The sequence below is a fragment of the Prionailurus viverrinus genome, chromosome D2 (genome assembly GCF_022837055.1).
Source record: "Prionailurus viverrinus isolate Anna chromosome D2, UM_Priviv_1.0, whole genome shotgun sequence".
Classification (NCBI taxonomy): Eukaryota; Metazoa; Chordata; class Mammalia; order Carnivora; family Felidae; genus Prionailurus; species Prionailurus viverrinus.
In genome coordinates this window covers 76,720,556-76,743,979 of record NC_062571.1, presented here as the reverse complement: position 1 = coordinate 76,743,979, position 23,424 = coordinate 76,720,556, and the positions used below count along the sequence as shown (strand labels likewise).

Sequence of the window (23,424 nt, the reverse complement as noted above, 5' to 3'; positions counted from 1 at the left end):
ATTTTTGAGAGAGCAGGGGAGGGGCAAGAGAAAGGGAGACAGAGGATCTGAAGCAGGCTCTGCAGTGATAGCACAGAGCAGACTCAGGATTCGAACCCACCAACCATGAGATTGTGACCTGAGCCAAAAGCAGCCACTTAACTGACCACCCAGGCGTCCCCATTTCGTCCTTTTTGTTTGCATATGGATTGGATATATCCCTACACAGATACTCCATTGCATTCTTTTTTTTTTTTAAATTTTTTTTTTCAACATTTTTATTTATTTTTGGGACAGAGAGAGACAGAGCATGAACGGGGGAGGGGCAGAGAGAGAGGGAGATACAGAATCGGAAACAGGCTCCAGGCTCCGAGCCATCAGCCCAGAGCCTGACGCGGGGCTCGAACTCACGGACCGCAAGATCGTGACCTGGCTGAAGTCGGAGGCTTAACCGACTGCGCCACCCAGGCGCCCCTCCATTGCATTCTTAACACAGATCTACATCTTGGTTTTATCACTGAATATATCTTAAATATTTTCCCTTTGTGATTCTTCATAAAACTTTTCAATGGCTGCACAGTATGTATTTCCTTATAGACAGTTGTACTGTTTCCATACGTGTTAGATTTCCTAGTTTTTCATTGCAGTAAACATCTTTGTACTCCAATAAATCTTTCCTTGGATACGACTTCAGACAGCCATACGTGATGGTTGAGTGCACAGATTCTGGAGCCAGACTGTAGGTTTGAATCCAGTTCTCCCACTTGCTGACTGTGTGAGCTCTGGGCATGTTACTTCAGATTTCTGTCTCAGATTTCTTACCTGTGCAGCGAAGATGACCTACCTTAGAGTGTGTGGGGACTAAATGAGGCATTTAAGCTCTCTGGACAGTCCCTAGCAGCTGATCAGCACTTAGGTTCTGCCTGCTACTTTTATTGCTGTCATTCTGATAAATGAACCGATCAGAGTAGTCTGCTTTATTTATTTATTTTTTCTAAGTTTATTTATCTTGAGAGAGAAGGGGAGAGAGGGGAGATCCCAAGCAGGTTCCGTGCAGTCAGGTCAATGCAGAAGTGGACACGAGGCTCAAACCCACAACTCTGACATCATGACCTGAGCCGAAATCAAGAGTTGGACACTTAACCAACTAAGCCACCCAGGCACCCCTAATCTGCTTTATTTTTAATGACAATACCGTGCTGATCTTTGTTTGCTCTTTGGTGGAAATCAGGAAGTGACCTGAATATCTTATTGGTTGGTGTCTTTTTTTTCTAGATATACAAGAAGAGATGTTCTTCCACTGGGAAAATTCACAGTTAACTTGAGTGGTTGCCCGCGGAATAGTAGCTTCACAGAACACTTATACCGAATTATTCAACATCTTGTTCCAGCAGTAAGATCAATATAAATATTTATTATAAACCTAAGCAGACTTGAAAAATTTATCTAATTGTCTTTCATTCAACCCAAGTATTTAACTTTGAGATTATAATAGATCTTACTCAGGGGAAACAAAGCCTGCCAAGTTCCAGAATTTAAAACCTATTCACCCCTCAACATGTCACTTTTCTGTTATTGCCTTAGCACATATTTCTGCAAATCTAACAGCACGATTGCAGGGAACTTCCTTAAAATTGTACTCTCAGTCGATGCCTGTTTGTGCAGTTTGGTATCCTTTGTGTACGTTAAAAATCTTAAATCTTTAAGTGAACCTAAATTACAGGAGCATAATTCATTTAGCTGAGGTAATAAAGATCTTTATGTCCATTGCCCCAGTTTTAATTCTTGCTTGCAAAGTCGAGCTGCCTTTGCTTGCCAGGGCATCTAGAACGAGCGTCACCGTGGGGACCGAGGGAGTTGCTTCTGAGTAGTAGTGTGACCGGCAGTGCTGACCGCTTGTTTAACTGTGCTCGCTGAGGGCGAGTGTCAGCGCTCTTCTGGGCCCTCAGGAAGCAGCAGTAGACCAAATAGACCAGCATTTCTCACACTCCTTGACTCACTTTACACTCTTAAATTATTGAGGACTCAAAGAGGTGTAATTTATTTGGGTTGTTTTTGTCATCAGTTTACCTAGTAGAAATCAAAAGCTAAAATACTAATTCACAAAAATAAATCAGTTACATAGGAACATAAAATATTTTTGTAACTATAGCTATTTTCTCACACCAAAAACCGTTAGCGATAAAAGTGACAGTTTTTTGCCAGTCTCTTTAATATCTGGATTAGTAGATCGCTGGGTTGTCAAATCTGCTTCTGCATTCAGTCTATTGTAATAGGACACTTTGATTGAAGTATATGAAAGAAAGCTGGCTCCTTACAGAAAAGTAGTTGGCCAAGGAAGGACTGTTTTCATAGCCTTTTCGGATACCTGTGGATATTCTTTGATACTAGACCAAAACTGCCTACGGGACATTCTCTTGAAGGATGGTTGCAGGTGTGGGATCTGTAATCTCATCCGTGAACTTGCATTCTCCACTACAGTAAATTTATTGGTCTCTCTTGCACGTTGAATGGATCTTTCATCTATGTGTGATTTTGACCTCGTGGACTCCATAAAAGGGTGTCAGCAACTCCCAGGCAGTTCCCTAGACCACATTTTGGGAATTACTGAACCGGTCAGATTTTAGATTGTAGTAGAACACCAGTAGGTACTAAGTAAGTATGTAGTATGTCATTGAAGTGCCCTGGAGAACAGTAATGGCCCAGGAGAAAGGGTCTTGGGGGCACTGGGCCAGGGTGGAGTTGCTAATGTAATCCGAGTGGTCAGGGAAGGTCCCGCCTTCAGGGAATTCAGGGAGACACTTGGTCGAGTGTGGGAGCAAGTCAGATGCTCTGTCGGGGGTGGAGGGTGTCCATCCTGGGCAGAGAGAGGCAGCAGTGTGCCTGGCACGTTGGAGGCCCAGTACAGGCCGGTGTGGCTGGTGCAGAATGAGTTCTGGGGAGGAGGGGAGGAGGTGAAGTCTGAGCACATACTAAGCACGAGTTGTATTTTGTAAGGCGTCTGTGCTGGGTACTCAAGGTGTGAGAGTGGTAAGGGATTTCCTTTTGGTTCCTTCTTATTTTGCATCACTTTGTAGTGGGTTTGCGGGTTTTACTCTTTTATCGCTACCATATCCCACTCCCTACTGTTCCTCTTATGTTTATGTCCAGCACCAAACTCCTTCTGAACACTTGCCTTGTTCATCTCTTGTTTAGTTTCCACAGCGGGTTACGTATGAGAGACCTCATGCCTGCGTGGAGCTAGACCTGCTCTGTGCCACCTTGTGAATGACAGACTCTGCTTCTTCAGGGCTTGTTTGCTTCCATCTTTGGTATTCCAGCCCCCTGCGCATTTTCTTTGAGTCACCGAGCCAGCATACCATAATCCTCTGAACTCTGAAAGTTTCTCTCTTCCTCAGCACCCTTTTCCCCAGCCCTAGTCTCCACCCCATCCATGCCTACCTCTTCTGAGGCTGGAGCAGGAGGAGGGGTTGGAGTGGAAGCAGGGTGCAGAGGGTGTTGGTGGGCTCGGGGAGATGGAGGAGAGGCTGCATGTGGTCTAACGGATACTGAAGCGTGTTGAGACGGGACGAGGAGGCTGCGTGCAGCAGGTACACGACCCGCAGGGCCCGGTCCCCGCTCCGTGCGCTTTGCGCCACAGTGTTTATTTATCGGGGCTGTTTGTTCACTGGTCTGTGGTAGCCTGATGAATGAATGTGATTTTAACTTGAGGCACACAGAGGAAAATTAAACTTTTCTCTCCCCATCTTGAATAAGTATTTTCTGTTTTGTTAGCATGTGGTCGTGGTAGGCAAAAGAAGTCGAGCTCCTGAATATTTGATAAATGTATCTGAATTATCTGTCGTTTCTTGTTCACTGGTAAAATAGAAATTAGTCATTAAGAATAGCAAACAAAACGGTTGAGAATAAAGCAGCTCATACAATCAGTGAAATTCTTATTTAAGATGTAGATATTATTTTTGCTTCTGAGAGCTCAAGAAACCATGAAACTCCACCCTGAGGTTGCAGAGATAAGCTCTTTCTTACACACATGTGGCAAGTGTTTAACCCCGCGTGTGTATTTTCTTAAAACAGGGAAACTTCGTTCCTTGCTTAGTGAAACGTGTCTCTTTGTAGTCTTTTCGCCTGCAGATGACTATAGAGAACATGAACCATTTGAGATTCATCCCCCACAAGGACTATGCAGCCAACCGCCTCGTCAGCGGGCTCCTCCAGCTCCCCAGCAACACTTCCCTTGTGATCGATGAGACTCTCCTGGAGCAGGGGCAGCTGGACACACCAGGTATGGACGGGGGATGCTCCCCTTCATTTCTGACCTCCCGGGAAAGCCGGATCTGGTAAGGACTTTTGAAAGAATCGCTGAACAAAAGGCAGACTCCCGTTTCACAAATATTTAATTAAGGTCAAGGCTCGCCCTATGATCTGCATGCTGTGGGTACTGTAAACTTACAGATTGGGTACATCAGCTATGTTTTGTGTCGTAGTATGGAAATAGTACAAGGACAGAGCAAGGACGTAGCGAGGAGTTCTTTAAAAGCTGAGAAGGCAGGAGATTTTGCCTTCAGTAATCTGTTAGCTAAAAAGGAGAGGGTAGAAAAGATCTAATAAAATGTTTTTTACCGCCCGATGGGAAATTTAAAATTATTTTTCCCAGAATCCCTGAAAAAAAAGTACTATGTTGAATGGTTTGAACTAGCCTCAGTTACGAAACATGTTATAAAATCACAAGAAAGCAGATTGTGCTCAGCTGAGGTTGGAGGAGGCACTTTGCTGCTGGGGGTTCAGGAGGCAAAAAGGTAGGACAAGTAGTGTGGATGGGGGTGCTTAAGGCAAAGGTGAATCTAAGAGTCACTGCAATTCAGTAACCTCCTTTCTCTGCATAAAATAGTTTTAGTTCTGTCATTTCAGACCTGTGACACCGCACACAGTGATCATACTTACTGGGAACCTGTCTTAGGCCTGGTTGCACGCCGGGTGCTAGAGTAGATGTGGGGGATCTTGGCCCCAAAATACGTTTGTCCAGCATTGTCTGTGGTGTCTGTTAACTTAGTGAACATTTAGTTGAACGGTGCCCAAACGCTTTTTTTATAGAGGTAGAAACCTCACGTCTTAAAATCAATGTCCGTAAAACCAGTTTGTTTAGGTGATTAAAATCAAATGACCAAAAAAAATTTTTTTTTTTTTTTCTAGGTGTTCATAACGTGACTGCCCTGAGCAACCTAATAACTTGGCAGAAAGTCGATTATGACTTCAGTTACCACCACATGGAGTTCCCCTGCAATATTAATGTTTTTATCACTTCGGAGGGGAGATCACTCCTCCCGGTAAGAGGAGTCATTCTGAGATGGAGGGAGGTTACATTGGAATGGGATCTGTATTTTTGTTTTCTTTCTCGGTACTGCTTGTTATTATTGGTAAGTTAAATTTGTTTCACAATTGTGGCTGCTGATTGTCAGTAAGAGAACTGATTATTTTGTTCCTGCCTTGGCGATGAAAACCTCTCTGAAGAACTGGCCACCGGCAGATCACAACACAAGCAAGGGAAAGCTTTTGGTAGCCGAAACTCCCACATCCAGGCCTGGAGAGGAGAAGCTGTCTGTAAATTGCCTGATTAACATCTAGACCTTTGTTCTTGCTGCCTCGATCCTATTGTTTTCTGTCCGTCTTCTGTGAGAAGTATTTTAGAGTTGCTTTTAAAATGTTCCCAATGACATGGTAATTAGTTTTGTGCCTTATGGTGGAATGCTGTGGGAAATCATCAGCGTGATTTCTGAAGAGAGCTTTTAATTCTGAATCTTTTAATGATGAAAAGTATGCCCAGTTGCTTAAAAGGTATGTCGTTTCTCTGGAAACTAATGTTCACCTGTGATTTATGAGAAATTGCCTCTGGATAAGAATGAAATAGCCCAGGAGTAAGTTTTCTTTGGGAAAGTGTTACGTTATGTGGTGTTTAGAAATGCAGATCAGTAAGAAACAGTACCTATTCCAGGATGAGGAAACCTCTAAAACATTTTAATTGGCTGCTTTTTAGAGGTGGGCTCCCTTTTTATACTGATACCCTTTTTACTGATACTGTTAAGGAAATAAAAGTAACCAAACAAAGGCTAACTTTAGTGAGTATTGCTGAGGTAATCATCGTGCTTGTAAATCAGTGTTAGGAAGTGACATCCCCACCCCTCCCAGGGCGCCTTGGTGGCTCTGTCAGTGTAGCGTCCGCCTCTCGGTTTTGGCTCAGGTCACGATCCCAGGGTTATAGGATCAAGCCCCGTGTCGAGCTCTGGGAGTGGAGCCTGCTTACCGGTCTCTCCCTCCCCTCCTGCGCGCCCCCCCCCCCGTCCGCTTTTCCCTCTGCTCGCACGTGTGTGTGCTCGCTGGCTCTCAAAACCCCCCAAACCCCCCAAAAACACAACGTGCCCTTCCCCCAGTAGTAAAGAGTATTTTCTGATACGTGCAGGGGCCGATAAGGTGACGCATCCCCCCGAACCGTCAGACCCTGTGGCAGCCTGGAAAGCACTGTGCCCTTTGTCCTTGCAGGCCGACTGCCACATCCGCCTGCAGCCGCAGCTCGCCCCGCCCAACATGGAGGAATACACCAACAGCCTCCTGGCCGCGGTGCTGCCGTCCGTGCTCAACAAATTCCGCATTTATCTGACCCTCTTGCGGTTCCTGGATTACAGCATTTCTGATGAAATCACCAAGGTGGGTTTGGGTCCAAACACGGGATTTCCCCGTGTGGAATCGGACCGTCGCATCGACTCCCGTGTCCTGTGACCGCCCTGTGGTGCCTGCGGGTCCCCCGTGCCCTTGGTTCCCTCGTTTTCCGGCGTCGTGTCGTGTCGTGAGGAATCGTCCCTTGTATACAGTTGTGGTTTCCGGGTCTTTGTTTTTACGGTTTGTCTTCCTAGTAGCTGTCCTGGGTTCTGCGGCTCCCAGTGTGTGTGGGGTCCGTCGCAGCGTGTACGAAACGGCGACTGTAACCCCGTTCCCGGTCCCCCCGGTGCTTTATTGTCACGCACGTGACACCGTCGGGCCTGGCTCTCCGCCGGCGCTTTTACAGTTTGTGCTGTGTGCGCTCGTCTTTAAGTCGGAGGAGAAAAGTCCCGAGGCAAGAGACCTGCATCCTGCTTTTGGTGTTTAGCTGCGTGCTCACCTTCGCCGGTGACGTTTGCGTGAATGCGAGTCACCATGCAGGGTCCCTTCCGTTCCGGCCTGAAGAGCCCGCTCGGGCTCCCGTGGGGCAGGTCTGCTTCCCTGGGCCTGTCTTCGTTTCTGCTTCGCTTCCGGAGACCGCTTCTGCCGGATGCGGTGTTCTCGGTTTAGAGACTTCTTTCAGCTCTACCATTTCCTCCGGTTGCCTTCCGGGCCCGCGGTCTCTGACGACAAGCCCGCTAGGGCCTGAGGAGAAGCTTCTCGGTGCACGGTGAGTCCTTTCGCCCCCGCGCCTTCGGACTCTCTCTGGCCCTTGACGGCTCAGCTGGGGCGCGTCTAGGCGAGGAGCCCCGGGAGCCTGCGCCGCCGGCCTTCGTGGGGCGTCTTGGGTGTGTGGACAGGGGCACATCTTGGGAAAGTCTTGAAGAGGCTTGGTGGGTTTTGGGGGCCCCCGGCGTGGCTCGGTCGCTCGAGCGTACGACTTCTCGGGTCGCCATCTTGCGCTTCGGGAGCCCAGCCCCGCGTCGGGCACTGTGCTGTCAGCGCGGAGCCGCTTCGGAGCCCCTGTCCCCCTCTCCCCCCTGCCCCCCTCGCGCTCTCTCCAAAACAAATACTAAGGAAAGATTTGGTGAGGTTTTGACCGTTACTTCTTTACGTTTCTTTCTGCCCCCCTCTGTCTCCTCTCCCCCCGACACGCCCGTACGTATGCGAGTGTTCGCGCGTGGAATCAGGTCCCCCGGGTCGCTGAGGGGGGACCTCCCTTTTACCGTCTCCTCTGCAGACCGGACATTCGCATTCGACCTTCCCGCGCGTTCACAGAGACTTTCTTCTGCCTGCCGCGCAGAGCTGCTCTGGAGCCTAGCTTCTAGTGAATTTTCAATTTTGGTTCTGTTTTTGTGAAAGAATTGGTCTCTGTTGAGGTTCTTTATTTGGGGAGACGTTCTCGTCCTTTCTTTGAGTTCTTTATACGTGGTTTCCGCTGGTTGTTGGAATGTATTTAAGATAGCAGATTTAAAGTGTCTGGTGAGGCCGATGTTTCAGCTTCCTCAGAGACAGTTTGTTGCCTCCTTTGCTCCCAGTGAAGGGCGCCGCACATTCTTGTTTCCTTCCCCGTCTCCTCAGTTTTGTTTGGAAAACCAGATGTTTTACGACGTCGGCTGGCCCTGCTCTGGGGGCTGCTCACCCCCCCCCCCCCCCCCCCCCCCCCCCGCCAGGGGTGGTGGCGTGTCGTTCCGCGACTTCTGAGTGAATCCTGTGAAGTGTGCCCTTGGTATGTGGCTTAGCGGTCAGTCAGTGATCAGACAGAAACTTAATTTCCTCAGATGCGATGTCTCAGTCTAAGCCGAGGGCTGTGGGTCTTGTGTGGACAGGCCTCCTGCTCTCAGCCATGCAGGTCACGACTGTGACCTACCCTTCTCCTTCTCACACAGAAGAGGCTACTCAGAGGGGATGGCCCGGAGCCCCCTCCCTGTACACGCACGGGGCCTTCTGCGTTGCCAGGGAGAGGGGGCTAGATCTGTCCGCTGGGGGCTCTGGGAGGAAAAACCTCGCATTTCCTAGTTTTTTCTTTTAAGGGTTTTGGTTAACCGCGTTATCTGCCCCGACTAGTACCCGACGCGTGAGGCGGCCGGGACGATCGGTAATCGCTTCTGGTGGTTTCTGGTCAGTCCCCTGGGAGAAGAGGCTGTTCACACTGGGCAGGCCGAGTCAGGCTGAATGAAGACCACCTCGCAGGTGGGTTCTCCCGGGGAACCGCCAGTCAAATAACGACCGTGCTCCCGGGTGGTGCTTTGAGAGGACCCTCTCCAGCAGTGGCCGAGAGTTCCCTCTTCAGGGCTGCTGGGGCCAGGGGATAGATAGGGCAAGCTGAAATGACTCACAGCCTCGTGTTGTGTCTTTCTGGAACAAACGCTCCCTGCATTCTGGTTAATTTTCAGCTCTCGAAGAAGCAGATTTTCGTATTGTTTGCTCCCGTTCTTGTGCCCTTTAATGGGGGAGAGAGTTTTCAGAGGTCCTCGCTCTGCCACTGTGGTGATGTCACTCTTCCCCGTAGGCCACGCACACTGCCGACCGGGACGTTTGCCTTGCCGGGCCCCGGTTCCGTCAGCAGCGACAGCCCCGCGTGTGACGTGTGCTCCTCTGTCCGCTACCTTCTGGTCTCCGCGGCCTCAGAATCGGGGCCGGTGGCCCATGTTACTCTCGCTTTCCCTGCGGAATGCATGTCTTTTCCAGAAGCAGTCGTCTTAAAGTCCGCTTCCTCTCTCGATACAGGCAGTCGAAGATGACTTTGTGGAAATGCGCAAGAATGACCCTCAGAGCATCACCGCGGACGACCTCCACCAGTTGCTCATTGTTGCTCGGTGAGGAACGATGTGTCCGTGAATTGCTTGCTTGTTTAGTAAGCCGTGTACGAACCTCGCGACTGGGGGGAGTAACAGAGGCAGATTTCTATAAATGGAAGATGTTCTTCCTTTAGAACACCTTGCGAAAGTGCTTAGCGAGGGGGATTGCTTGGCAAGTGACCACTACAGTGGGACGGGCTTGCTCTTTGGCTCCAAGCTTCAAAGATCCCTCTGTGGAAGTCTGGGCTCTTGACTTCCGTGTAGCCAACAGATGGTCTTGACCTGTAACTCAGGATTCCTAGGTTCTTTAAAAAAAGAGAGAGAGAAGGAAAGAGAACTAGAGACTGCCCTAAGTCTAGACTTCAATCTATTTCTGTGTTTCATTCCAGGTTTCTGTCTCTCAGTGCCGGTCAGACAACGCTGTCTAGGGAACGATGGCTAAGGGCAAAGCAGCTAGAGTCTTTAAGAAGAACCAGGCTTCAACAGCAGAAATGTGTGAACGGAAATGAACTTTAAAGATCTGACACTTATGAGAGTAGTGGGCAAGTTGTAGCCACATTATTGTAAAATTCCAATGCCATTTATACCACATTGTTTTGTAGATAATTTGTATCAAAAACCAATGACTTTTCCTGAAATCAAGCCTGGTAACATCTGAAGTTTATATAATATTCAGTAAGGGCTTTTACCTTACTGATTTTATGGAGCTTTTGATTGTTTTATAATTATATAAATTAGTAACAATGTACAAAAATGTATTTGATATTAAAAGTTTAATATTGATAATGTTGCTGATTATACCATTTCCTTAGTTTCAGCTAAGTCATAGGCCAGACTCTGTTGAAATGCTCATGTCAACTTCATTTGAAGAAAATTGTTGGAATTCCAAAGTCAGAAGGGTTGTTCGCTTCAGATTTTTACATCTTTCCGATTAACGGTGGGTCTGAACGTGTTTAGTGGTCCAGGTTTGGGGTGTACTTGCCATTAATTCACACGACCGTGTGAGATTCTGCAGTATCACTTCCCAAACGTTTGGCCACAGATTTTTTTTCCCCCATTTAACAGTTGTTAATAACCTACAAAATTAGTCTTTTTACGTGGCAGTGGTTCCCAGACTTTTGGATTTCATGGACCAGTAAGGTTTCCAAAAATTTGGGGGACAGGGTTGCCAATATGTTTTGCCAAGTAATCTGAAAGAAACCCCTGTATTGCCATTTGTTTCTTCCTAAAAGGACAGTCTCCAAAGGAGAATCCTTGAAATGGAATAAACACAGCTTTTTCAAAAACAAAACAAAACACTACATTGTCCTTATTTTTCTCATTTCACCCCGGTGCATCTGGGAACCACTGTTTCATGGGGTTTGTTTAGGGGAATGCTGCTGGCCTGGGATAGGATATCTTGCCCAGACCTGAAGAGAGCAAACAGTTAACTTTTTTAAAGATGCCTTCTGTAGAAAATAAAGTTTTAAATTGTTTTCCTAATGGTCATTTAGTTGCTTTGATGATTGTATTGGATTTTGAACCTTTATCTAAGTTTCTCCATTAGTTCCAGATGAGTTAGTTCAACTAACATTATCTGCTAGTCCAGGAATACCTGATAAAGCTATGGTAAGTTTGTCCCAGACCAATTACAGCTGTAACATGAAAGTTTTTAAACTAACAGAAAGTTTAGTGCAGTGTAGTAGGGAAACTGTGGTATCAGAAAGGTTTGGCAAGTTTAGAGCATTACTTTTGTTAGAAGCCATCAGTGGTAACGTATAAAGATGGTTTTCTTAGGCAGCAACTTACATAGTGGGAAACGCGAGAGCTCAGTTAAATAACTCCCGAGGTCTGCCCCCCACTCCAAATTGACACAGCTACACAAGGAAACAGGGTCTGCCTTGAAAACCAAGGAATTCGTTATGCTTAACTGAAGTGAAAATTACTAGTTTAACTTTTCCTAAACTCAAATCTATTTTTATAAACTAATGTAAATAATGTTTATATTTAGAATTCTAACTGGTTTTCATTTTTATAAAACTGGTAGACTAGACTTCCTTAAAGTTTTAGAAATGAAATGAACACTCAACTGGATCTGTGAGAATAAAATTCAAGAGAGTAGATTAGTTACCATGTGATTACTGTGCCAATGTGAACTGTAATTTACCAAAGAGAAGTACATGATTTGCTTGATTTTGCAGAAAAGTTCCCCTGAAAGGAAAACCCTCTTCCAAATAAATAAAACTTCCCAAATGACCAGTACTTGGGGTTGTTTTTCATGAATTGTAAGACTCTTCCCCTGTGACGTGTGGGGAAAAGATCCCACTTCCTCCTGGTAGAAAACCGTTACTAGAAACTGTGTCCTCCTGGCGTCCCACTTGGGTAAGACAGCCTGGAACTCTGGGCTTCAGAACTCCCTTGTCCTTTGCCTACACACTGGACCTCACAGGATTGTTACCTCTATGTGAATCACCAGGAAACTGAACATAGTACCCTCCCTGGAATTAAATGTTGCTTTATTTTTCAAAAATCTCTTTGGAACGAATTCTGTGGAGCTTAAAAGATACGTTTTATCACCTGACTTTGCTTGTATTTCTCTCTCCCGTTGTGGGACACTTTAGCATTTCAAGACCCAGAAGAGAAGCTGCTTGAGAACAGGATAAAGCATTCAGTGTTCAGGTGTTTAAAATTTGCGATGTGCTTCATTGTCACGAGGGGGCACTTGGGTGGCTAAATCGGCTAAGCGTCCAACTTTTGGTTTCAGGTCAGGTCATAATCCCAAGATTGTGGGATCGAACCCCGGGTCAGGCCCTTCACTGATCGTGGAACCTGCTTAAGATTCTCTCTCCCTACTCTCCCAAATTAAAAAAAAGGGGAGGGGGCAGAATACTAGAAGGGCTGTGACTTTTTTTTTTTTTTTTTAAATGTCCGAGACAGGGAGACTGAATCCCAAGCAGGCTTCACGTTGAGAATGGAGAGCCTGACGCAGGACTCAAACTCACAAACCCTGAGATCGTGACAACCTGAAGTCGGCTGCTTAACTGAGCCACCCAGGCGCCCCCACCCTTATCTTTAAAATGTTATTCAAGGACTCCTCATACACACTGTCACATTAAATTACAATGGTCTTTTATTTTAAATAGTCACAAGATTCGACACTTCAAAAAAAAAAGATACCACTAATAAATAACAAACGTGGAAATACTTATCAAAGTTACAACAGACATAATGTTTAGCTGAGAATCCCTTCAACAGAGTAAGGCTCTAAAGATACCAGACAAACCAGAATTTGTTTGTAATAACGTTCTTGTTGTGTAGGGGCCCTTCTGGGGCCGTGGTTCCACGTGGTCAGGATTAGAAGTCCTGTAATCGGTTTCAGCACCGCTGTGCTTCAGCTGAACCTTTAATACTTTTCAGTGAACACAAGATGTTAAGGAATGCCTCCCTGCAACAAATGACTTGAACACTCAATTACCAGTATCTAATAGATGCACAGTCTTACACTCCTGAAAACAGCAAAAATTTAAGGTGCTGATCTTCACATCTGGTGTCGTAGGTTTCATGACTGACAAGTCTTAATCCTAGACTTCGGGGTGCAGAAGGAAGCAAAATATTTTAAATTTAGGCTACGGGGAATGCATCAGATGGGCATACCCTTCTTGGGCCAATAACCCTCAATTTAGTCTTTCTAGGGGATGGTTAAGCCATCAAAACTAAGTTAGTAGTTTTTATATTCAAACGCTTCTCTGTACTAGTAACTCTAAAGTCACTAAGAACTAAATGTATTTACACAAAAGAACGGACAGAACAAAAACACATGGTGGAAGAGGCTGTTCCCCTACATGTATCCACGTGTGTACTTTCCGTGTTTACTTGCACACGCCACCCGCCCACCTCACTCCCAAGAAGGGTCGTTCAGGTTATTCTGTCTCAGAGTAATTATCCCGAAATTCCTTCCAGAGAGACACCGCTCCATAGTGTATGAGCTACTCACATGTGCACCCTTCGGGGATGACGCACTTCTATTGTTCTGGCTCTCAAATCTGGACATCTGCTCAAGTTCACACTCCTTTTAAAACCTTTCCCGATAAACACCATTAGGATTTGCGATCCCTAGCTTCAAAGACCACGAAGGTTAAAATTGCCTCACGCGTGAAACCTCTTTTTGGATCAAACAAACGCCAAAGGATTCTTTGCAGCTAAAAACTAAATCTGAATTATTCGTGTCTGGCATTGTGTAAACATATTTTTAAGTTCGTTTTGCCGGACTTCCTGGACCACTTCAGACTCTGCAGGGCTCTTCTGGACCTTGGCCACCGCAAAGTTTATCCCCTGGGTTAACCCGGCTTGGGTAATACTCGCCACCTGGACCATGGAACTTCGGATCTTCGCAAAGGGGGAGACTGCCCTGCTGCCAGCGCCCTCTGAAGGAGAAGGAGTCACCGGAAGCCCGGTCTCCAACTCCCGAGTGCTGGAGCCAGAGCCTGGGGTCTTCTGAGATCCAACCGGATGCACCGGTTCAACCGACAAATACTGGGGGCCGCTTGCGGAAGAAGCCACGTCTAACTGAGACGGTCGAGAAGGTAGCGGTTCTGTTGATTCAGACGGTGTTTCTTCATTAGAAACTTGATTGGTCACTTGGTTTCCTTCCTCACTGGCCTGCTGAGAAACAGACCCCGCTTCTGATGGCCGGGTCATTTTGTTTTGTGCATCTCGTACAAATCTGTGGCAGTAAATATCCACAGGCTTGGCAAAGCCAGTCAGTACGTGTATGTTGTCGGCAGAAGGGCTCTTCTTCAAAGGGGACTCCTGGCCTTTTCCAAAACCACTTCCGTGAGCGGCACCCTCTGGAGGGACGTGAATGCTAATATCCGTGCTGCTGAGAGACTGGGACCGACTGCCTAATCGAGGTGCTGAAGCAATAATCCCACAACTCGGAAGTACGTAGTCTATTGGCCCTACGTTCTCTAGGGAGTTAGCTAGCTGTCTGTCTTCATCAGACTTGGAATTTGTGAGGAATTCATCAGAGTGGTAGGAGTCGTTATCTGAAGACATTTCCCCATCCGACTCTGCCTGGACTTTATTATCCATCACACCGGTGTTCTCCATGGTTTCCAGACTACTATCTGATTTCCAGAGATTTACTTTTAAGTTTGGTTTTAGAAAGTTAACTTTCATTTCAGGTTTGGTAAAGTTTCCTAGCTTTCGTAGATTGCCGATATTTACATTAGATTTGGTCTGTTTCACTTTTTGATTTAGAGATGAAAATTTGCTCATTAAAAAATTTTTTCCCTGTGCCAAAGAGCCTTGGTTTTGAGATCTGATGCCAATGATGTCTTCGTGAGGTTTGCTGCTCTTCCTACAAATGAGAAGAGAAAAAAAGTTCCCTGTGAAATCCAATATGCCAGTTCCAATTACTAATGTAAATGAAAACGGTTACTTTCATTGGGCCCAATTTCTTAAACTCATATAATCCCTTGGAATTGAGGCTACAATAGTACTGTCCGATAGAAATGTGAGCTATATGGTAATTGTGAGCTACACAGTAATATAATTTTCTAGCCACTACTAAAAACATGAGATTTTGATAATCTTCTGTGTATATTAAGATACTGTATCGTTTCAACATATAATAATCACTATTAAAAGACAATGAGATATTCTTTTCGGTATGAAGTCTTTCAAGCAGCCAGTGTGTAGCAGTTGACCACTGGGCAGCAGAAGCCTCTGGAAACAGTGTCGACAAGTTGTCCCCAAGTCTGAGTGGGAACAGTGGCCTGGCTGTGACTTTAACCCCAAGTCCAGCAAGCAGTGTCCTGCCCTTACCATCCTCAAACAGGCCATGCACTGAACAGCCAGTCCCTGGAAACACAACACCTATAAGATCTTAGTCTGACTCCGAAGCTCTTCATGATAGTTAGGTTCATCATATTGGGTTCTTTGGGATCAAACCTTTTGTCTTTAAAGTTGACTGTAATTATTTCATGTTTCCTTCAACTGAGTTCTCTCTAGCATTCAGAGGAGGGGGAGGCAGCAGAGGAAGGCAAGGGAGAGAAGCATCCCAATGGTTGCCTCAACCTGCATTTTGGGGTATTCTGAGAATTAAGCACAAAAAGTTCCCCCAAAAACCACACCTAAAATTCAGGCAACAGCAGTTATCCCCTCATCTGTGGGGGATACATTCTAAGCCCCCTGCAGTGGCCATCTGAAGCCATGACTGGACTAAACCCTGTATATATACTAGGTTCTTCCTTACACATATGCACCTGTGATAAAGTTTAATTAAGCTAGACACAGTAAGAGATCAACAGCAGTAAGACAATAATACTGTAATAAAAGTTATATGAACATAGTCTCTAAATACCTTCTTGTACAGTACTCACCCTTCTGATGATGGGAGATGATAAATGCCTACACGATGAGATGCAGTGAACAACGTAGGCATCGTGACTTAGGCTACTACTGACCTTCTGACAATGGGTCAGGAGAAAGACCACCTGCTTCCAGACCGTGGCCGACAACAGGTAACAGAAACGTGGATGGCAGGGGGAGGGGAGAAACTACTACAGTCACTTTGGGGGCATGTCCACCACATCCACAATCTAAAGGACCAGCAAAGACAACAGGCCCATAAATAGGAATCTAACATCTTGACTAAAGCTGCCTGCACGCATTCCATTTGGCTGAATTCGGATGGGAGGGAGGGAAAATTTTCCTTACGTTTTCTATGATTTACCTACATTTATTTAAAAAGATACAGGCTATTTAACATAGCGTTTTCGCATTTGGCATCCCTCGTGACAGCTATGAATGTCAGAAAAAAGTATTGCTGTTTGCCACATGTCTCAGTATGTACGTTTGACTCTTGCTGGTTATGTGGGATTGCTGGTCATGAGCATGTTCAGAACAACTAGGATGTTACTAAAGCGCTACTGGAACAATTCTCTCTACTAACAGAAGACCGAACAATTATTCTCTAGATGACCAAGTGGCTCTCTTTAGTGGAATGTGAACCATGAAATGTGATTAGATAGAAAATCCAAATGTTAATGTAAATAATCTCTTCACAGGCATTCATTCCTTCCCCAAACTCAGAAACCACTGGTGTTTAAAACATACTGGCTTGGGGTGCCTGGGTGGCTCAGTCGGTTGAGCATCTGACTTCGGCTCAGGTCATGATCTCACAGTTTGCAAGTTTGAGCCCCACGTCGGGCTCTGTGCTGACAGCTCAGAGCCGGAGTCTGCTTCAGATTCTGTGTCTCCCTCTCTCTGCCCCTCCTCTGCTTGTGCTCTCTCTCAAAAATGAATAAATGTAAAAAAAAAAAATTTTTTTTAATTTTTTTTTTTTTAACATTTATTCATTTTTGAGACAGAGACAGAGCATGAATGGGGGAGGGTCAGAGAGAGAGGGAGACAAAGAATCTGAAACAGGCTCCAGGCTCTGAGCAGTCAGCACAGAGCCCGACGCGGGGCTCGAACTCACGGAGTGCGAGATCGTGACCTAAGCCGAAGTCAGACGCTTAACCGACTGAGCCACCCAGGCACCCCCCGCCAAAAAAATTTTTTTAAATATATTTAAAAGAAAAAAAATAAATAAAACATACTGGCTTGTCATTTTCTCTATACAGTTGTTTAAATTATGGCCACAAGTAATGTATTGCTTAGATCTACTCTCAAGAGAGAGCATTCAGATTCAAACAAAAAGCATTACTTATTGATCCACAAAAACGGGACACTTCCCAGCCTAAATACCAGTACATTATCACAGATTTCTCCCCATCTTGCAAACACTTTTAAAGGAGTAAGACTTTGAATAACAATGTCTTCATTCTTCAGAAAATCAAAGTACTGTACTTACCTCTCAAGTTTTTTCTCAATTATAGGTACATCTAATCCCATGGCTTGCTTGGTTATCTGCAGCATCTCCGCAATGCACTGAAGGGTATCTGAAACCCAAATACAACTGCTTGACAATCTCTCCAAAAACAGATGAAAAAAACAGCACTTGTAATTCAGAACCCTGAATGAAACGTGCGGTCTTAACGCTTAAATACAAATGTACTTGCTGCGATTTACAGAAAACTGCTTCTTGTTCATTACTCTCCCCCACTAATTTAAAATGCCCTAAAACAAATTTTTTTGTTGTTCTAAAATTAATAAAGGGCAAAAGGAATTAATAAAGGGCAAAAGACCCAAATCAACTGGAATTAGAAGTTTCTTCTCATTCTTCTCATTGTCCTGTGTTAGACACCAAGGCAACAGCCACAAACAAGACAGGAACGGTCCCCGACGAGTGTCCACGAGAGGCACCTGTGTTGGGGGAAAGGCCTGGCACCCATATGGCCAAATACACAGATCTCCCATCAGATACCCTTGCCCGAGCTACATCAGCTCAAATAACTTCCCTGCTTTGCTGGGGACAAAGTTGCTATGTGAAGGTTGCAAAGCTCAAAGCGGTTTTCCTGGATCGTTCCGTTTGTAATGGTATGTACTTTCCCCAGTTCCACCTGGATTTTTAAGAGCAGATCAAAAGCTATCCCTGAATACAGGCATCTCTTCATTACCTTTCCCGTCCTCTTCTGGATTGCGCATTACAGCTCTCAGTGTGTGGAAATAGCCACTTGCTTCTTTGTATCTGTAGTGCAGTCGCATGCAGGAGAACTTTGGCTTACCAAAAAGAGTGGGTTCAGGACCTAAAAACCCAAAGGAAGATGTTTAAACGATTCATATAACATTCACTTTTTTAGCTCCAAAATACCAACACTTACTCATCATTAACTATTTAGCACATGTTTCTTATTTCTTCTAAATGAGGACACACAAAATACAAGCTTACTGTGATGATTTGATGAGACTACATAAAAACTCTTCTTCAGTTTCAAATATGTAAACTTTCTTGATCCCTGGGTTAATCTTCACAAGGTATTAAGCACAGTTATTACAATCTATCCATCACTCATCTCTAAGGAACAGAAGAGAGTCCTGAAAATTAGACTACTTGCAGTATAGTATCAATACCCCTTTCTGGGTCCACTATGCTATAGTGCTTGCTCAAACAAAGTGACCCATTCTTGGAAGAAACCGTATTTGCTTCCGAGGAGTTGATTAGCATGTTAAAATTTACCTATTTCTATTTTTTCCAGGTCTTCTAGACTTAGTCGTTGATACTGGTTTACCTTATCAACTTCATCATCATAACTGGATAAAAGGAAAGGGAGTAAAAACAGGATTAAAATCAAAAGCATATTTGGTTTGTCGGGTGAAACAGTAGCAACTTCTATACAGTTAAAATATTCCAGGGCATAATACACTATGGGATAAAAGGTTAAACATTTTAAAAACTAGATGAAATGGCATTAACATATATATACAGTTCAAAAGCTAAGTAACAATCAGCTTATATCTTACATTAAAATGAATTACAAAATGTAATTTGTTTTATAAAAATTTTTAAACCCAACCAACCTAAAACTTAACCTAAAAGGCAGGTATACACATACGTACTACACTAAAGGCATGCATCTGTGAATAATAACAGATACATCTGATATCCGAAATCAAGAATAAAAAATCCATACATCAACCTCAATGGGCACCTGGGCCAATGACTTAAAAAAAAAAAAAAGGCCATTCAGAGTCACACAAGTCCAAAAAGAGAGTATTTACTTAACAGGAAAAACAAAACAAAACCTGATTCTGGTAAGGCTAATGAGGAAGTGCTTGTAATTTTGCTAGTGGCATTGTTAATTGGTAGCCTTATTGGAGATCTGATAAACCACAGAAATATTGTAATTCATCATACCCTTTTAACCAAAGAGAAGCAGGTGTGTGCTTGTGTGTACACACACATATACAATTACCTGCACAATGACAACTGTATCATCCCTAACAGCAAAAAAAAAAAAAAAAAGGAAGTATTTCAGTGCTAAAAGATGGGGAACTGTTTACTGTAGAGTAATAAAAAATAATGTAGGGTCATTTACATTAAAAGTATGGAGTACATCAAAACACGGAAAATATATAATACTTAAATACTGAAAAAACATATAAATACTGATTACAACTCTAAAATCCCATTTTCAAGTTGATAAGAACAGTTATATGAGGTAAAGAAGTTCAGTGAAGTTCCTTAAACTATGTAACAAAACCAGACTCTTAATTTTTTTGTCATGATTTCTAATAAGGAAGTTGACTTAAATTAAAATAACAATTAAAAAGCTTTAAATCAAAAAGCAACTTACTAGGCCACGTAGTAGGCAGAGTTAGAAAGCAGTAACAGCACATCCACATCTCTGTGAGTAGCATCAATGAGGCTGAACAGACACGACACAAATAATTAAATATTTTCATTTTCACCTGCATTTGTGCCAAGATTATTTGTATAGCAGAGCCACTTGTGATAAAGATTGGTTGGGGGGGGGGGCGCAGAAAATCAAATAATCAAGGAGTCCCACTTTTGAAGTTAAATGTATGCAATCTATCCATCTGGAGGGGGGAAAAAAGGAACTCCGTTTGAGAATGGGGGGTAGGTGTCAGGGAGGACTAGCTGAGGAGAGAGGTCCCTTCTCAGAGAGAGGTGGCCAAAGAGGTGGGAGGATTCGGCAAAATAAGATAATATGTGGGGAGAGGGGTTTGAGAAGAAAGGAAAACCAGGGTCTCAGAAAAGAAGAAAAGGTCTACATGATCTCACAAGACCTAACCATCAAAACGACAGCACACATTAAGGATATTTTTACATATGTGCAGAATGCATCTTTTGAAAAAAATTTACATAAATAAAACATTTAGATGCAAAAATGGGACCAAGCCCAAGCAACTTTGTGTATTTCTTACTCCAGATTAATTTATTTGGCTTTTAAGGAACAAGTAAACATTTCCTTATTCTAAGTCCATTTTTTGGACTTGTTTCACCATATTTTTACCTCCCCTCTCAAATGAAATATCAAAATAAGGGTCAGAAACATGAGTGTTGGTGAGACCATTAAGCCCCACGGCAAAATCTACATTTCTGTAAGATTATGAATTAAAAAATGGTCCAAGTATAAAAATCTACAAATAATCAGCAGATAAAGCGGGCAAAACCTGAACTCAAATAAAAGTCTTAATATTCATCTAATATTAACTATTAATTTCCAATCAAAAGGTGGAAGTTAATCTACATTCTTATATTGGTCTCAATATTCCACTGCACGAGTGGATATTGCTCCTTTAGAATTTCATACCTATTCGCCCAGATTTGCCAAAATGCTACTACTGAAAAACAAATGGAAAACAGTAGGGAAAAAAAATCATTTGTAGATGGAAGTCACGTCCTTAAACTGCGTCAGAATGAGGTCATTGTTTAATGCGTACTGCAGAGACAAACTAACCAAAATCTTAAAACTGCAGTAATTTACATCCGCGGCCCCCTGCCGCAGCATAACTCAAACGGTCTTAATCTGAAATAACTAATTCGCCTCAGTTTTCACCTACAGTAAGACACCGAAAAATACAACGAGTAAGATGCTAGGAACCGACGTTACGCAGATTGGTCCAAGAATCACGCGCACTAACTAATCAATCCACCGGGAACACAAGACCACGCACTCAGGCTACCGGCAGCTCCACCGCGAACCCCGGATCACACTAGGGCGCAGTGGGGGTTTTGCGCAGCGATACTTACATGCACTCTGAAAACTGATGCTTGAGCCAAGCCATAAAAATTATGTCACGACACTTATCTTAAGGAGAAATTCTACTTCTACAAGTCAGTGTTACTTCCTCCGAGCTTTTTCCACTGAGGCATTAATATATTTACATCAGTCCAACAGGATCCTCAGTCAAAAACATTATGTCTTTAACGAAAAGCACTGGGCACGTAACAGGCGGTCAAGAAAAAGGTCAGCCCTCCCCCCCCACCCGCAATTTTACTGGAGTCGTAGCTGCAGTAAATACTTAATTTCCCTCCCCGCCCACCCTGCCCCTGAAGCGCACAAAAAAAGACACGTTTTTCAACACGAACAGTAAACGAAGGAAGCCCCCCCACCCTGCTTAGGTACCTCCCCACCCCCCGCGTTTGCAGCTTCCGAAGCTGCTCTACTCGTTTTTGTTTTCCTGCCAGTCAGGCATGCCCTCCTTCCACACGATGAAGACAAAAACTGCCAGCACCACATGCAACCCCACCACTGCGACAATGGTCGCATAAAAGCCACTGTCGTCAGGAGACATTAACAGGAGACTTTGGAAAAGGAGCAACTTGCAGGAAAAATACAGCCCCACAGGAACTTTAACCATAAGTCCTGCAAAAAGGAGAAAAATCTTGAAAGTCGTGGCCAGGCTGCCGCCTTCGGGCTTGGGCTCGGCAGCGTTGCCGGTGGCATTGCCGGTGGCGTTGGCGGGCCGCTGGGCGGTTGGTGGAGGCCTGTGGGAGCGCGGCATCGCGTCCGTCCGTCCGTCAGTCCGTCCGTCGAGAAGTCGAGGCTCAACCGGAGCCGCCTGCACCCAAACTCGCGCCTGCAGCGACTGCGGAGACTGCGGCAACTGCGGCAACTGCAGCGCCAAGCCACGCCCAGGAGACACGTCTCGCTTCCGGCCGCCCCCGCTGCCGCGGCACGCGCCCAGTGCGCATGCGCATCCGCCCCCGCTATCCCGCCCCCGCGCAGCGCGCGGTCCAGCCCGCGGGGGCGGAGCGCCGAGGTGCCCGCGGTCCGCCCCGCCCGGCGTTCGCACTCGCTGCGGCTGAAAGGGACGCACGCGGCCGCGGCAGTGTGAGCATCTGTCCGCTGCACTCACACGCCCAGCAGCGTGGCCGCCCCACGCCTCCCCGCTGCCCTGAAACGAGTGGAGAAGTGGGCATCTACTCGGGGCAGAAAAAGCGGGCTCGACAGAGTTGGGCAAAATAATGAGTGGGCTGGTGGAGGTGCCTGCCGAAGGGCACCTGGGCGGTACGCCCGCTGTCCTTTCCACTCTGCCGACTCCCCTCGCGGCCAGCAGCGCGCCCCCAGGCACCTGTCGTTCAGGGCCCAGCGTTTTCGCGGCAACGGGGCGCAGTGCAGGGAGCAGGGACCCAGACCACCCGTCATCCGCGCCGCTGGCTGGCCGTGGGGGTACAAGCCGAACTCGACGCTGGAAGGCAAGAGGCCGCGACGGGAGTAGCCGGGAGGCCCGCAGGCAGTGCGGGAACAGTGCAGCGACAGTGCGCGGCCGCCCCGGGAGGGGTGGAACAGCGCGGGGAGCGGGTCGTTCCTGCGGTGGCAGGGCTGCGCGTTTGTCAACTGCGGCCCAAACTGTTTTCCTGCCGGAGTTAAGTGACCGGGACCGCATTGCGGCGAGCCTCTGGCGCAAAATTTAACCGACATCAAAAACACCCAGCCATTAATTTTTTAGTGCAGTATTTAAAAAAAAAATCCTAACGCCAAAATATCATGAACAAAACACCAACCAACATATTTGAAATAACGACAGATCTGACCCTGCACTTGTACAACCTTGTCTCACTTGCCTCCATCCCCAGCCCTGTAAAAGTTTATTTATCAAAACACAGTAGCTCAACAACAAAAAGACACAGAACTGTTTTTAAATGGGCAAAAGATTTCAACAGACATTTTTCCAAGGAAGATACACAAATGGCCAACAAGTACAAGGAAAAATCCTTAACATCCTTTGTCAGTAGGGAAATGCAAATCAAAGCCACAGTCAGATACTACTTCACACCTCTTAGGAGGACTGTAATTAAAAAAAAAGGGGGGGGGGGGAACAAATGTTGGCGAGGTGGAAAAATTGGAACCCTCATACACGGTTGAGAATGTCAAATGACACAGTCACTCTGGAAAATAGCTTGATGGTTTCTCAACAGTGAAACACAGATTTACACATGACCCAGCACTTTCCACTCCTAGATATGCACCCAAAATAAAAACTGATGTTCAAACCCAAACTTGTACAGGACTGTTCTCAGTGTTACTATTCACAACCGCCAGAAAGTGGAAACCACCTA

General features: G+C 45.4%; 2 protein-coding genes across 4 annotated transcripts in view; one reads left to right on the top strand and one right to left on the bottom strand.

The window, feature by feature from the left end:
* Nucleotides 1–11,711, top strand: part of MCMBP (minichromosome maintenance complex binding protein) — a 48,094-nt gene extending 36,383 nt beyond the window's left edge. For both annotated transcript variants that reach the window (XM_047824641.1, XM_047824640.1), the window contains exons 11-16: nt 1,255–1,372; nt 4,096–4,261; nt 5,170–5,303; nt 6,514–6,678; nt 9,400–9,488; nt 9,860–11,711. In XM_047824641.1, coding sequence (XP_047680597.1) covers nt 1,255–1,372; nt 4,096–4,261; nt 5,170–5,303; nt 6,514–6,678; nt 9,400–9,488; nt 9,860–9,986 — 799 coding nt within the window. In that variant the 3' untranslated portion in view covers nt 9,987–11,711. The remainder of the gene's footprint in view (nt 1–1,254; nt 1,373–4,095; nt 4,262–5,169; nt 5,304–6,513; nt 6,679–9,399; nt 9,489–9,859) is intronic.
* INPP5F (inositol polyphosphate-5-phosphatase F) overlaps nt 3,192–23,424 on the bottom strand; it is a 98,494-nt gene continuing 78,261 nt past the window's right edge. The window contains exons 16-20 of one of the 2 annotated variants that reach the window (XR_007145237.1): nt 19,691–19,762; nt 18,574–18,647; nt 18,286–18,411; nt 11,885–11,891; nt 3,192–3,202 (exon numbers count right to left, since the gene is read on the bottom strand). Coding sequence is in view for 1 of the 2 variants with exons in the window: in XM_047824637.1 (XP_047680593.1) it covers nt 13,656–14,808; nt 17,308–17,395; nt 18,014–18,142; nt 18,574–18,647; nt 19,691–19,762 (1,516 nt within the window). In the remaining variant the exon portion in view is untranslated. Of the gene's footprint in view, nt 3,203–11,884; nt 11,892–12,561; nt 14,809–17,307; nt 17,396–18,013; nt 18,143–18,285; nt 18,412–18,573; nt 18,648–19,690; nt 19,763–23,424 lie in introns of those variants that run through there. The other variant, XM_047824637.1, reaches the window with a different exon arrangement.